General features: G+C 44.7%; 1 protein-coding gene across 2 annotated transcripts in view; it reads left to right on the top strand.

Annotated features, from left to right (window-relative positions):
• LOC118358437 (ras GTPase-activating-like protein IQGAP1) overlaps positions 1-12,764 on the top strand; it is a 90,290-nt gene that overhangs the window by 72,235 nt on the left and 5,291 nt on the right. For both annotated transcript variants that reach the window (XM_035736270.2, XM_035736269.2), the window contains exons 24-34: positions 46-189; positions 331-494; positions 774-998; positions 1,698-1,838; positions 2,260-2,344; positions 2,565-2,797; positions 6,302-6,434; positions 7,933-8,035; positions 10,071-10,212; positions 12,225-12,312; positions 12,494-12,706. In XM_035736270.2, the coding sequence (XP_035592163.1) occupies positions 46-189; positions 331-494; positions 774-998; positions 1,698-1,838; positions 2,260-2,344; positions 2,565-2,797; positions 6,302-6,434; positions 7,933-8,035; positions 10,071-10,212; positions 12,225-12,312; positions 12,494-12,706 (1,671 nt within the window). The remainder of the gene's footprint in view (positions 1-45; positions 190-330; positions 495-773; positions 999-1,697; positions 1,839-2,259; positions 2,345-2,564; positions 2,798-6,301; positions 6,435-7,932; positions 8,036-10,070; positions 10,213-12,224; positions 12,313-12,493; positions 12,707-12,764) is intronic.

A 12,764-nucleotide genomic window follows, 5' to 3' on the forward strand; every position in this document is an offset into this window, starting at 1 on the left:
GGTGAGCAGGGCTTTTTTCATGCTGCCTACTGTCCATCTTCCCAGGATGTGGTTTCCCATAGTAAGAAGCTGACGGTGAAGAAGAGTAAAGAAGAGCTGGCTGCAGGGGACAGGCAGGGCATCAAGGCACTGAGCAAAGACAAGAGGAAGAAACTAGAGGCTTACCAGCACCTCTTCTACCTGCTGCAGGTGAGTTCGAAACACAGAACACACTAAGGCACGCGCACGCACACACACACACACACACACACACACACACACACACACACACACACACACACACACACACACACACACACACACTCTTTTACCTCGATCTCCTCTCCACAGACCAACCCTTCGTACCTGGCCAAGTTAATCTTCCAGATGCCCCAGAACAAGTCTACTAAGTTCATGGACACAGTGATCTTCACCCTGTATAATTATGCCTCCAACCAGAGAGAGGAGTACCTGCTGCTCAAACTCTTCAAGACCGCACTGGAGGAGGAGATCAAGTGAGTGAAACTTCACCTGTCCCAAATCGTACACCTCCCTTATACAGTTACTACAGATGGTCTAGCCTGGGTGCCATTATTTCTTTGCACTCATGATAAGGCAACGATGTACAGAATCACTGTTGAGTGCAACAGACAGTAATCCACGTTCCCTCCTACTTCATAACTCAAGGATCCTCTCCAATCATATACAGTATTATATATAAGTTGTCTGATGTTTCATGAATATAAAGGAATAATATGGTTGCATGATAAAATGTCTCTCTTGCTCTCCCTCAGGTCCAAGGTGGATCAGATCCAGGACATCGTGACTGGAAACCCCACGGTCATCAAGATGGTGGTGAGCTTCAACCGTGGAGCCCGTGGTCACAACACGCTGAGGCAGCTTCTGGCACCTGTGGTCAAGGAGATCATCGAGGACAAGGGCCTGGGTATCAACACCAATCCTGTGGAAGTGTACAAGGCTTGGGTCAACCAGCTGGAGACCAACACTGGAGAGGCCAGGTGGGGCACACACACAGACAGTGGTGGAAAAATACTTTAAAGTACTACTTTAGTTGTTTTTGGGGGTATCTGTACTTTACTATTTATATTTTTGCCAACTTTTACTCCACACATTTTACCTGACAACCCAAAGTACTGCTTAGCAGAACAAGAAAGTTGTGAAATTCACACACTTATCAAGAGAACGCGTGGTTGAACACGAGTGTTGGAGTGTGCCCCTGGCTATCCATACATTTAAAAAAAACAAGAGCATGGTCTGTCCACTTTGCTGAATGTAAGGAATTTTAAATGATTTATACTTTTACTTTTGATACTGAAGTATATTTTAAACCAAATATTTTTAGACTTTTACTCAAGTAGTATTTTACTGGGTGACTTTTACTTGAGTAACTTTCTATTAAGGTATCTAAACTTTTACTCAAGTATGAAAATTGCATACTTTTCCCACCACTACACACACTCTCTTACACACACACACACACATACATACATACATACATACATACATACATACATACATATACATACATACATACATACATACATACATACATACATACATACATACATACATACATACATACATACATACATACATACATGCATACATACATACATGCATGCATGCATGCATGCATACATGCATGCGTACACTCACACAAACATACACTGACCTCAATGTTGGCCTACCTCTCTCAGTAAACTGCCTTATGAGGTGACCCCGGACCAGGCCATGTCACACGAGGAAGTACGTGCCAAGCTGGAGTCCTCCAGTCGGGCGCTGCAGACAGCCACAGACAAAGTGCTCAACTCCATCGTGTCGTCACTGGACAACATCCCGTAAGTCTAAGGCCTGGTTGGAATTATTCAAAAATGCGTCCTTTTTCCTTTCCTGCCCTGGTCAAAAGTCGTGAACTACAAAGGTCATAGTGTTCCATTTGGGAGGCAACCCCAGTGGTGTGTTAGTGGAAGGGTAGACAAAACAGTGCTTAGAGAGGCCAGAGGGTTACAACCCATCCATGTTACATAGCTACTGGTTTAGACAACTGTTGAATCCCCACTCTGCAGTGCTTAGTATACTCCACAGGGGGGCATCACAGTGTTATTTTATACAACAGACCAAAATACAGCCCTCATTTTCTGAAATGGTCACGGTCCCCTGCATTTTATGTTGATGTGCCCCATCATTTGTGCATGTTGTGTATTTTGAATGCATGCTGGTTTCACATCTTGTCCATGTATTTTGTTGTTGTGCATGTAGCTATGGCATGAGGTACGTTGCAAAGGTCCTGAAAAATTCACTTCATGAAAAGTTCCCAGATGCTACAGAGGATGAGTTGTTGAAGGTACAAGGCTTAAGTATTACATCTCATGAATGTCTTCTCCTTTTCCATTCATACACCTTTCGTTCATGTTGCTGTTATTGGTTTGGTAATATCAAGTTCCTTTAGTGTTCCCTGACACTGTAGTCCCCATGCAAATATTCAGCAACTTCAGTTTGTACTGATTAATACAGGTCTTTGACGCCATGAAGCTATGTTTAACTGTGTGTGTTTCGGCTGTCAGATTGTAGGGAACCTGCTGTACTACCGCTACATGAACCCAGCCATAGTGGCTCCAGACGGCTTCGACATCATAGACATGTCAGCCGGAGGTCAGCTCCACTCTGACCAGCGTCGCAACCTGGGCTCCGTGGCAAAGATGCTGCAGCATGCTGCCGCCAACAAGCTGTTCGAGGGAGAGAATGCCCACATGACCCCCATGAACAACTACATCTCCCAGACCTACCAGAAGTTCAGGTGAGAGTAAATAACTACAACTCCCAAGCCTCTTGGCTGAGGTTCAGTTAAGATGGGTCTGGGAGTTGTAGTTTTCTATCTGCAGGCCCGTTCCGAGATAAAAAGTGCTTATTCACAAGGGTTGGCCTTTGTCTGCGCTATGTGCTGCGCAGACTGTTTACTGCAGCACTTTATCGATATTTATTTGATCTATAAATTCCCTCATCTCCAAGCTGTGCATCTAATCCTTATTATGGAAAGATGTATGAACCTCTGTAGTTCCTGGCTCATGCCGACGCTCGTGGACAAACAGAACCGCTACCCCAAAAGAGCTGTTGGCTAGCAGACCTCTGTAGGACTAAAACTGTCACCATGTTTTTAAATGTTACATTCACTCTTGAGTAGAACTGCTCCTGAGACTGCCATGCATAGAGAAATGTGCCATCTAATAAAGCAGAAGGGGATGAGATAAGAAAAAGAGCGGGCTTTACCGATAAACGATTTGGAGGTCACAGGGAGGTCAGGGCAGGGTTAAGTTGACATGGGAGCAGAGGTGAGTCAGGAGAAAGAGGAAGTGTCTTTGTGTGAAAGTGCAGTGTCAGCAAGGAAGAAGGTGTGGGAAATGGTTCTTCACTAAAACTCAATACACACACACAGAGCGAGAAAGGGACAAAGGGTTATGTTCCCTGAATTCTCTGCCCCGACCTCCTACAGCATTGACTTATCTTTACTGGAAATCAGTTCGAACTCCAGCCACTATTAAAAAAGCAAAGACTAAACCCTAATTCAACAGGATATGTTTTGTCTTTAAAGGGAAATTCTGCCACTTTTCAACCTCACTCAGTATCTTCAACACCATGCTAGTCTCTACATACCGTGCTGCTTGAAAGTATGTGAATCCTACAGGGCTGGTCATTCTTTTGCTATAAAATATTAAAATAAACATAAAATCCTTATCTAAACTCCAATTCGTAATAAATACATTCCAAGTAAATGACAGACACAAAAAAATGATATATTTTCTTTATTTAACAAAAACTTTGATGTGTGCAAAAATGTGAACCCCTTCAGTCAATAGCTTGTGGCACCTCCATTAGCAGTGATAGTAAATTTCTCCTATAGCCAGTAATCAGTCTCTGACATCTGTTTCGAGGGATTTTTGCCCACTCCTCCTTACAGAACTCAGCTAATTGAGTGAGGTTTGAGGGGTGTCTGGCATGAACTGCCGGCTTCAGGTCCAGCCACAGCATCTCGATTGGATTCAGGTCTGGACTTTGACTTGGCCAATCCAAAAAACACATTTTCTTTCTCCGGAGCCATTGTTTGGTAGATTTGTTTGAACAATTTGGTACGTTGTCTTGTGGAAGACCCATTTTGACTGATGGCCTGATGTTCTGTTGAAGAATCTCCTGGTACACCTCAGAATTCATGGTTCCCTTAATGATGTGGATCATCCAGGTCCGGAGGAGGAAAAGCAGCCCCAGATCATGACATTCCCACCACCACGCTTGACTGTTGGGATAAGGTTCTTTTGGTAGTGCACAGTTACCTGAGATGCAGCAAGGGAGGTCTGCAAATCCCTAGAAGTTATGTTTGGGTTGGCTTTTACCTGATTTATTATTGCTCTTGGGGATATTTTGGAAGAGCATCCACTTCTAGGCTGAGTTGCTGTCATGTTAAATGTTCTCCATTTGTAAATGATTTGCCTCACAGTGGACTGATGGAGCTCAAATCTTTTTGAGATAATTTTATATCCTTCACAAGACTGATGTACTCTCACTACCCTCGTCCTGATGTCCTCTGAGATCTCCTTTCCTCTCGGCATGGTGTGCTTTGCATTCACCTGGTTAGATAACACCAAACTGACCAGGTTTCTTATCTCTATTTATCAGAGTCCCGTCCAAACTCTTTCCTAAAGATCTCTCCTTTGATTGGTTCATTTGGTACCCGATTATTTACCCACCTGATGCTATTTACCTAATTGATTTAACCAATGCAACTTGGGGTTCACTTATTTTTGCACCAGCACCAATTCATTTTTAATTTAGTTTTTCTACTACACACATGATTTCCTCTACACTAACATATACACTGACATATGGTATTGGTAAATATAAACCTGTTATGTCAGATCAAAATGAATTGTTCTGATTTAAATTAAGATTTCATGCTAAAAACATAATAAATCTGTAATTGCACAAGGTGTTAACATACTTTCATGCAGCACTGTATGTGAAAATGGCCTTAATGTTTTTGTTTATTGGCTAGAAATCAGAAATCTTTGATAATACACTACATGACCAATAGTATGTGGACACCTGCTTGTCGAAGAGTCTCCTTCCAAAATCATAAGCATTAATATGGAGTTGGTCCCCCTTTTGCGGCTATAACAGCCTCCACTCTTCTGGGAAGGATTTCCACTAGATGTTTGAACTTTGCTGCCGGACTTGCTTCCATTTAGTCACAAGAGCATTAGTGAGGTTGGGCACTGATGTTGGGCGATTAGGCCTGGCTCACAGTTGGGGTTCAATTCGATGGAGTTGAGGTCAGGGCTCTGTGCAGGCCAGTCAAGTTCTTCCACACTGATCTTGACAAACCATTTCTGTATGGACCTCACTCTGTGCACTGGGGCATTGCCATGCTGAAACAGGAAAGGGCCTTCCCCAAACTGTTGCCACAAAGTTGGAAGCACAGAATTGACTCGAATGCCATTATATGCTGTAGCGTTAAGATTTCCCTTCACTGGTATTAAGGAGCCTGAATCATGAAAAACAGCCCCACACCATTATTCCCCCTCCACCAAACTTTACAGTTGGCACTATGCATTCGGGCAGGTAGTGTTTTCCTGGCATCAGCCAAACCCAGATTTGTCTGTCGGACTGCCAGATGGTGAACCGTGATTCATCACTCCAGAGAACGCATTTCCACTGCTCCAGAGTCAAATGGCGGTGAGATTTACACTACTCCAGCCGACGCTAGGCATCATTGCCCATGGTGTTCTTAGGCTTGTGTGCGGCTGCTCGGCCATGGAAACCCATTTCACGAAGCTACCGACGAACAGTTATTTTGCTGACGTTGCTTCCAGAGGCCGTTTGGAACTTGGTAGTGAGTGTTGCAACCGAGGACAGACCATTTTTACACACTTCAGCACTCGGCGGTGCAGTTCTGTGAGCTTGAATGGCCTACCACTTCACGGCTGAGCCGTTGTTGTTCCTAGACGTTTCAACTTCACAATAACAGAACTTACAGTTGAGCAGGGCAGAAATTGAAAAGGTGTCACGTTGAAAGTCACTGAGCTCTTCGATATGCCATTCTACTGCCAATGTTTGTCTATGGAGATTGCATGGCTGTGTGCTCGATTTTATACACCTGTCAGCAACGGGTGTGGCTAAAATAGTCGATTTCACATACTTTTGTATAAATAGTGTATCTTCAGAAATGATGAATGATTTTACTACTACCCAGTTGTTCAGTAATCTTCCTGGTGAGGTAAAAAACCAACAATGCTTTGATCCCGTCTTTCAGGGTGTTTTTCCAGGCGGCGTGTGACGTCCCTGAGCCGGAGGAGAAGTTTAACGTGGATGAGTACTCTGACATGGTGACTCTGTGCAAGCCTGTCATCTACATCTCTATAGATGAGGTCATCAACACACATTCGGTAAACCCAGACTATCTGTGCATCCCAAATGGCACCATATTCCCTTTACAGTGCACTACATTTGGCCAGAGCGCTATGGGCCCTGGTTAAAGGTAGTGCCCTATATAGGGAATAAAGTGCCATTTCGGAAAAGATCTTGGACTTTCTCTCCTTTTCCTTCCCCCTCTCTTCTAGTCTCCCTTTTCCCATCTCTCTCTCCTTTTCCTTCCCACTCTCCTCTAGTCTCCCTCTTCCCATCTTCCTCTCTCCTTTTCCTTCCTACTCTCTTCTAGTCTCCCTCTTCCCATCTCTCCTTTTCCTTCCCACTCTCTTCTAGTCTCCCTCTTCCCATCTCTCATTTTCCTTCCCACTCTCTTCTAGTCTCCCTCTTCCCATCTCTCCTTTACCTTCCCACTCTCTTCTAGTCTCCCTCTTCCCATCTCTCTCTCTCCTTTACCTTCCCACTCTCTTCTAGTCTCCCTCTTCCCATCTCTCTCTCTCCTTTTCCTTCCCACTCTCTTCTAGTCTCCCTCTTCCCATCTCTCCTTTACCTTCCCACTCTCTTCTAGTCTCCCTCTTCCCATCTCTCTCTCCTTTACCTTCCCACTCTCTTCTAGTCTCCCTCTTCCCATCTCTCTCTCTCCTTTACCTTCCCACTCTCTTCTAGTCTCCCTCTTCCCATCTCTCTCCTTTTCCTTCCCCCTCTCTTCTAGTCTCTCTCTCCTCTCCTCTCCATCTCCTGGGTATGAATGAGAGGGGTGATGGTGACAGGGAGGACATAAAGGAGGACATCAGAGGTTCTCATAGCCAAATGTCTCAGATGTTGACATCCTTTTTGGCGTTGTTAGTTTCACTCTCTGCTCACCTCACCCACATGGATTACAAGCACAACAATGGACATGACGTGCATTATACCCCACTGACAGACATGCTCAGCTTTTATCTTGCAGTTACAGAGTTTAGGATTTCCTTACTGCAACTTTGACACACACACACACACCGCACGTACACACGCGTGTGTGCAGTAATAAACAGAGAATACTATATTTTACAGTAAAGTCTCAATACATGAACGAAATACATCCCCAAGGAGGATGAGATGAATGAAGGAAGGGATGGATGATGTCCTAGCACAGCTGTGTCCAATGCCATAGGAAGGCAATGTACGTCCTGTCATTATCAATCTCCATGTAAAGAGGAAGAGAGGGCTGAGCTTGGTAGTACTGCAGAGCTGTGCTAGGAGGGGGTCTAAGAGGGGGTCATCCATCTGTCCTTTCCTCCATTCATCTCATCCTCCTAGGGGATGTATCTCGTTCATGTATTGAGACTTTACAGTAAATAGTATTCTCTGTTTATTACTGCGTGTCTGTGTGTGTGTTGCCCTGTCTATAAAGACAGGGTAAACATCAAACTGTTATCACACACAGCATACATACAGTGTGGGCTGGAGAGGCTTAGTCTTGGAGGAGTGTGTGTCTGACATAATGCACCTGTGTGGTGTTCTTTGTGTGTGTCCTAGCTAGTGTTGGAGCACCTGGAAGCAATCTCCCCCGACCACAACGACCTGCTGCATGAGCTGTTGCAGGACCTAGGGGACATGCCTGACGTGGAGGCACTGCTGGGTATCACAGACACCCCTACACCCTCAACCCTGCTTCCTACACCCCTCACCCTGCTTCCTACACCCCTCACCCTGCTTCCTACACCGCCCACACTATACCTCCTACACCCCTCAGTTCACCTTCATCCCTGCCTCCCAGACACCCAATGTTATACAGTACCAGTCAAAAGTTTGGACACACCTACTCATTCCAGGGTTTTTCTTAATTTCTACATTGTAGAATATTAGTGAAGACATCAAAGCTATGAAATAATGTATATGGAATCATGTAGTAACCCAAAAAGTGTTAAACAAATCAAAATATATTTTGTATTTCAGATTCTTCAAAGTAGCCACCCTTTGCCTTGATGACAGCTTTGCACACTCACACTCATTCTCTCAACCAGCTTTATGAGATAGTCACCTGGAATGCATTTTAATTAACATGTGTCCTTGTTAAAAGTTAATTTGTGGAATTTCTTTCCTTCTTAATGCTCTTGAACAATCAGTTGTGTTGTGACAAGGTAGGGATGGTATACAGAAGATAGCCCAATTTGGTAAAAGACCAAGTCTGTATTATGGCAAGAACAGCTTAAATAACCAAAGACAAACGACAGTCTATTTTGTATTTATTTAACCTTTATTTAACTAGGCAAGTCAGTTAAGAACAAATTGTTAATTTACAATGACGGTCTACCCCTAACCTGGACGACGTTGGGCCAATTGTGCACCGCCCTATGGGACTATCATTACGTTAAGACATGAAGGTCACTCAATCCAGAAAATGTCAAGAACCTGTAAAGTTGCTTCAAGTACCGTCAAGCGCTATGATGAAACTGGCTCTCATGAGGACCGCCACAGGAAAGGAAGACCCAGAGTTACCTCTGCTGCAGAGGATAAGTTCATTAGAGTGACCAGGCTCAGAAAATGCAGCCCAAATAAATGCTTCAGAGTCCAAGTAACAGACACATCTCAACTGTTCAGAGAAGAATGAGCGAATCAGGCCTTCATGGTCGAATTTCTGCAAACAAACCACTACTAAAGGACACCAATAATAAGAAGAGACTTGCTTTGGCCAAGAAACACAAGCAATGGACATTAGACCGGTGGAAATCTGTCCTTTGGTCTGATGAGGCCAAATTTGAGATTTTTCGTTCCAACCGCCATGTCTTTGTGAGACGCAGAGTAGGTGAACGGATGATCTCCACATGTGTGGTTCCCACCGTGAAACATGGAAGAGGAGGTGTGATGGTGCTTTGCTGGTGACACTGTTAGTAATTTTATTTAGAATTCTATGCGCACTTAACCAGCATGGCTACCAAAGCATTCTGCAGCGATACGCCATCCCATCTGGTTTGCGCTTAGTGGGACTATCATTTGTTTTTCAACAGAACAATGACCTAACACACCTCCAGGCTGTGTCAGGGCTATTGGACCAAGAAGGAGAGTGATGGAGTGCTGCATCAGATGACCTGACCTCAACCCAATTGAGGTGGTTTGGGATGAGTTGGACCGCAGAGAGAAGGAAAAGCAGCCAACAAGTGCTCGGTATATGTTGGTACTCCTTCAATACTGTTGGAAAAGCATTCCAGGTGAAGCTGGTTGAGAGAATGCAAAAGAGTGTGCAAAGCTGTCAAGGCAAAAGGTGGCTACTTTGAAGAATCTAAAATATATTTTGATTTGTTTTACTCTTTTTTAAAATATATATGTATTTTTACTACATGATTTCATGTGTTATTTCATAGTTTTGATGTCTTCACTGTTATTTTACAATGTAGAAAATGGTAAAAAAATAAAGACACTAGGTGTGTCCAAACTTGACTGGTACTGTAATTTACAACACTGAGATCCATTTACAGTACAGGGCTGAATCTTAATTATAAAATAAGAGTTTGTTACACAAACTTCTGTGTGAATCATGTAACGCTTCGACCCACAGTCTCAGAATGAGTATACAGTATGCCCTTCTCCACTAGGACTGACAAAAGTACACATTAGTTCTTATACCAGGAACCAGCCTGCAAGGATAGCTAAACATATATTTCTCTGTTCTCCAGGTGAAGGGGTGGTGGATCCTAACAATCCCAACAAGGAGAGCACCCTGAGTCAGCTGGCAAAGACGCAGATCTCCCTCAGCCTCACTAACAAGTTTGAGCTGCTGGAAGGCGATGACAAGGACACGAAAGGCCTGATGATGAAGTAAGACACTGGATCGTCCCAAATGGCACCCTATTCCACTAAAACATGGGAAATAGGGTTCCATTTAAGACATATGTTGCTATGAACAATCTACCCATTATTTATGGGTTGTCAATAAAGGTGGTAAGTATGAGCATATTCCGTGTGCCAGCCTTTCTGTGCTTTTCAAGTTTCATTAGCCCAGCACCTAGGGTGTGGTATGACCACAACTTTTCACAAGACGTTCCAGTAGGTACATACATAAATAACCACAGTGGCTATCGCTCAGTGACAGCTCTGTGCTCTTTCCTGCTCCACTATCACTTCCTATCCTGCCAGGAAGAGGTTTAGTGGCCAGGGTTATCTTGCCCATGGACCTGCTCATTTTAGATAATAATGCTTCTTTGAGGAAAAGGCTGTGTGTTTAAAATATGGTTTCTGTTCTGCTGATGTGACTGTGCTCATCATGTTTCCTGTGACATGAACACCAATCCAGCCAGTCACAACTGATCATGTGGTCAAGAAAAACGCCTGGCTCTCTACCTATGATACTATACATGGCAGCTCTGTTCATCTGACCTACAGTAGTTGAGGTGAGAAGCCATGTTAGGGCTCTGTTGTGTCTCAGTCTCTCTGTGTGTCACTGTGGTCCTGGCCAGTGTCGGACCAGCATGCACCGGGGCAGGAAATGGGAAGTGTGACAGAGTGGCGTCATGTCCTACTGCAGGGTCAGTGGAAACGTCTAGGAGCACAACAGATTAGCAACAAAGTGATAAGACATAAGCTCACAGAACGGGACCGCTGAAGCTCGAAGCGCGTAAAAATCATCTGTCCTCAGTTGCAACACTCTCCGAGTTCCACATGACCTCTGGAAGCAACGTCAGCAAAATAACTGTTTGTTGGGAGCTTCATGAAATGCGTTTCTGTGGCCGAGCAGCTGCACACAAGCCTAAGAACACCATGCTCAATGCCAAGTGTCGGCTGGCGTGGTGTAAAGCTCGCTGCCATTGGACTCTGGAGCAGTGGAAACACATTCTCTGGAGGGATGAATCACGCTTCATCTTGCAGTCCGACAGACTAATCTGGGTTTGGCAGATGCCAGGAGAACGCTACCTGCCTGAATGCATAGTGCCAACTGTAAAGCATGGTAGAGGAGGAATAATAGTCTGGGGCTGTTCTTCATGGTTCGGGCTAGGCCCCTTAGATCCAGTGAAGGGAAATCTTAACGCTACAGCATACAATGACATTCTAGAGGATTCTGTGCTTCCAACTTTGTGGCAACACTTTAGGCAAGGCCCTTTCCTGTTTCAGCATGGCAATTCCCCTGTGCACAAAGCAAGGTCTATACAGAAATGGTTTGTCGAGATCGGTGTGGGAGAACTTGACTGGCCTGTACAGAGCCTTGACCTCAACCCAATCATACACCTTTGGGATGAATTAGAACGCCAACTGCGAGCCAGGCCTAAAGCCCCCATATTAGTGCCTGACCTCACTAATGCTCTTGTGGCTGAATGCCGTGGGGACTTGCTTCCAATGTTCCAACGTCTAGTGGAAAGCATTCCCTGAAAAGTGGAGGCTGTTATAGCAGCAATGGGGGGACCAACTCCATATTAATGGCAGTGATTTTGGAATGAGATGTTCGACAAGCATTCTTTTGGTCATGTAATGTACATCTATGGGCCTCTATAGACCTATTTATATACTTTATAATGCTTTTGAATGACACTTCCAGTTTTGGCGGGAAATACCAGGTTACCCGGGAGAAAAGTGGCTTATTCTCGGGATGGAGCATTTGTAAAATACCTGTAAAATATTGAAATCTAGTCAGTGCCCTGGCCTGTACAGTACATTATCTGTGTATGATAAGGTTTCATACGTAGTGTGTCCCAAAGCGCATCCTATTCCTTATATAGTGTGCATTACTTTTGATCATGGCCTGGGGCTGTTGTCAAAAGTATTGCACTACATAGAGAATAGTGGATGTGATGCAACCTAGGTGATGTTTTCTCTTTCTCTCTGTCTGTCTCTATCAGAACTAAGAAGCTGATAATGGATGTAATCAGGATCCAGCCAGGAGACACTCTCCCAGAGACCCTGGAGACCCCAGCCTCTGGCCTCCAGGTGACGGCATAACCATGACCCCTAAACCAGCCCAGCACCCCACACCTCAGATACATCTCTATTAAAGTGGTTTGATTTCCATGCTATGCCCTTTGTGCCATGCAGGAGTGGAAAAGAGCAGTCATGCTAACTTTCCTGTCTGTCTTTGTCTGTCTCTCTTCCCACTTGTGCTGTGGTCCAGGAGCGTGAGCATGCTAAGGTGGTGGAGCTGCGTGCAGTGCAGGACGCCCAGGCCCCAGAGGGGCTGAAGAGCAGCCAGGCAGTGCTGGAGGACAGACAGCTGCCTCTAGAGCAGAAGAAGAGGAAGATCCTCCGCAATCTCCGAACCCTGGAGCAGGCTGGCCTTGTCACCACTGGCAACAAGTACCAGGATCTCATCAACGACATCTCCAAGGTACACGAATGCGCACACACACACTGATGGCCTTCAGAGTTTGTTGCAGAATACCCAT

This window comes from Oncorhynchus keta, chromosome 25, assembly GCF_023373465.1.
Source record: "Oncorhynchus keta strain PuntledgeMale-10-30-2019 chromosome 25, Oket_V2, whole genome shotgun sequence".
NCBI lineage: Eukaryota > Metazoa > Chordata > Actinopteri > Salmoniformes > Salmonidae > Oncorhynchus > Oncorhynchus keta.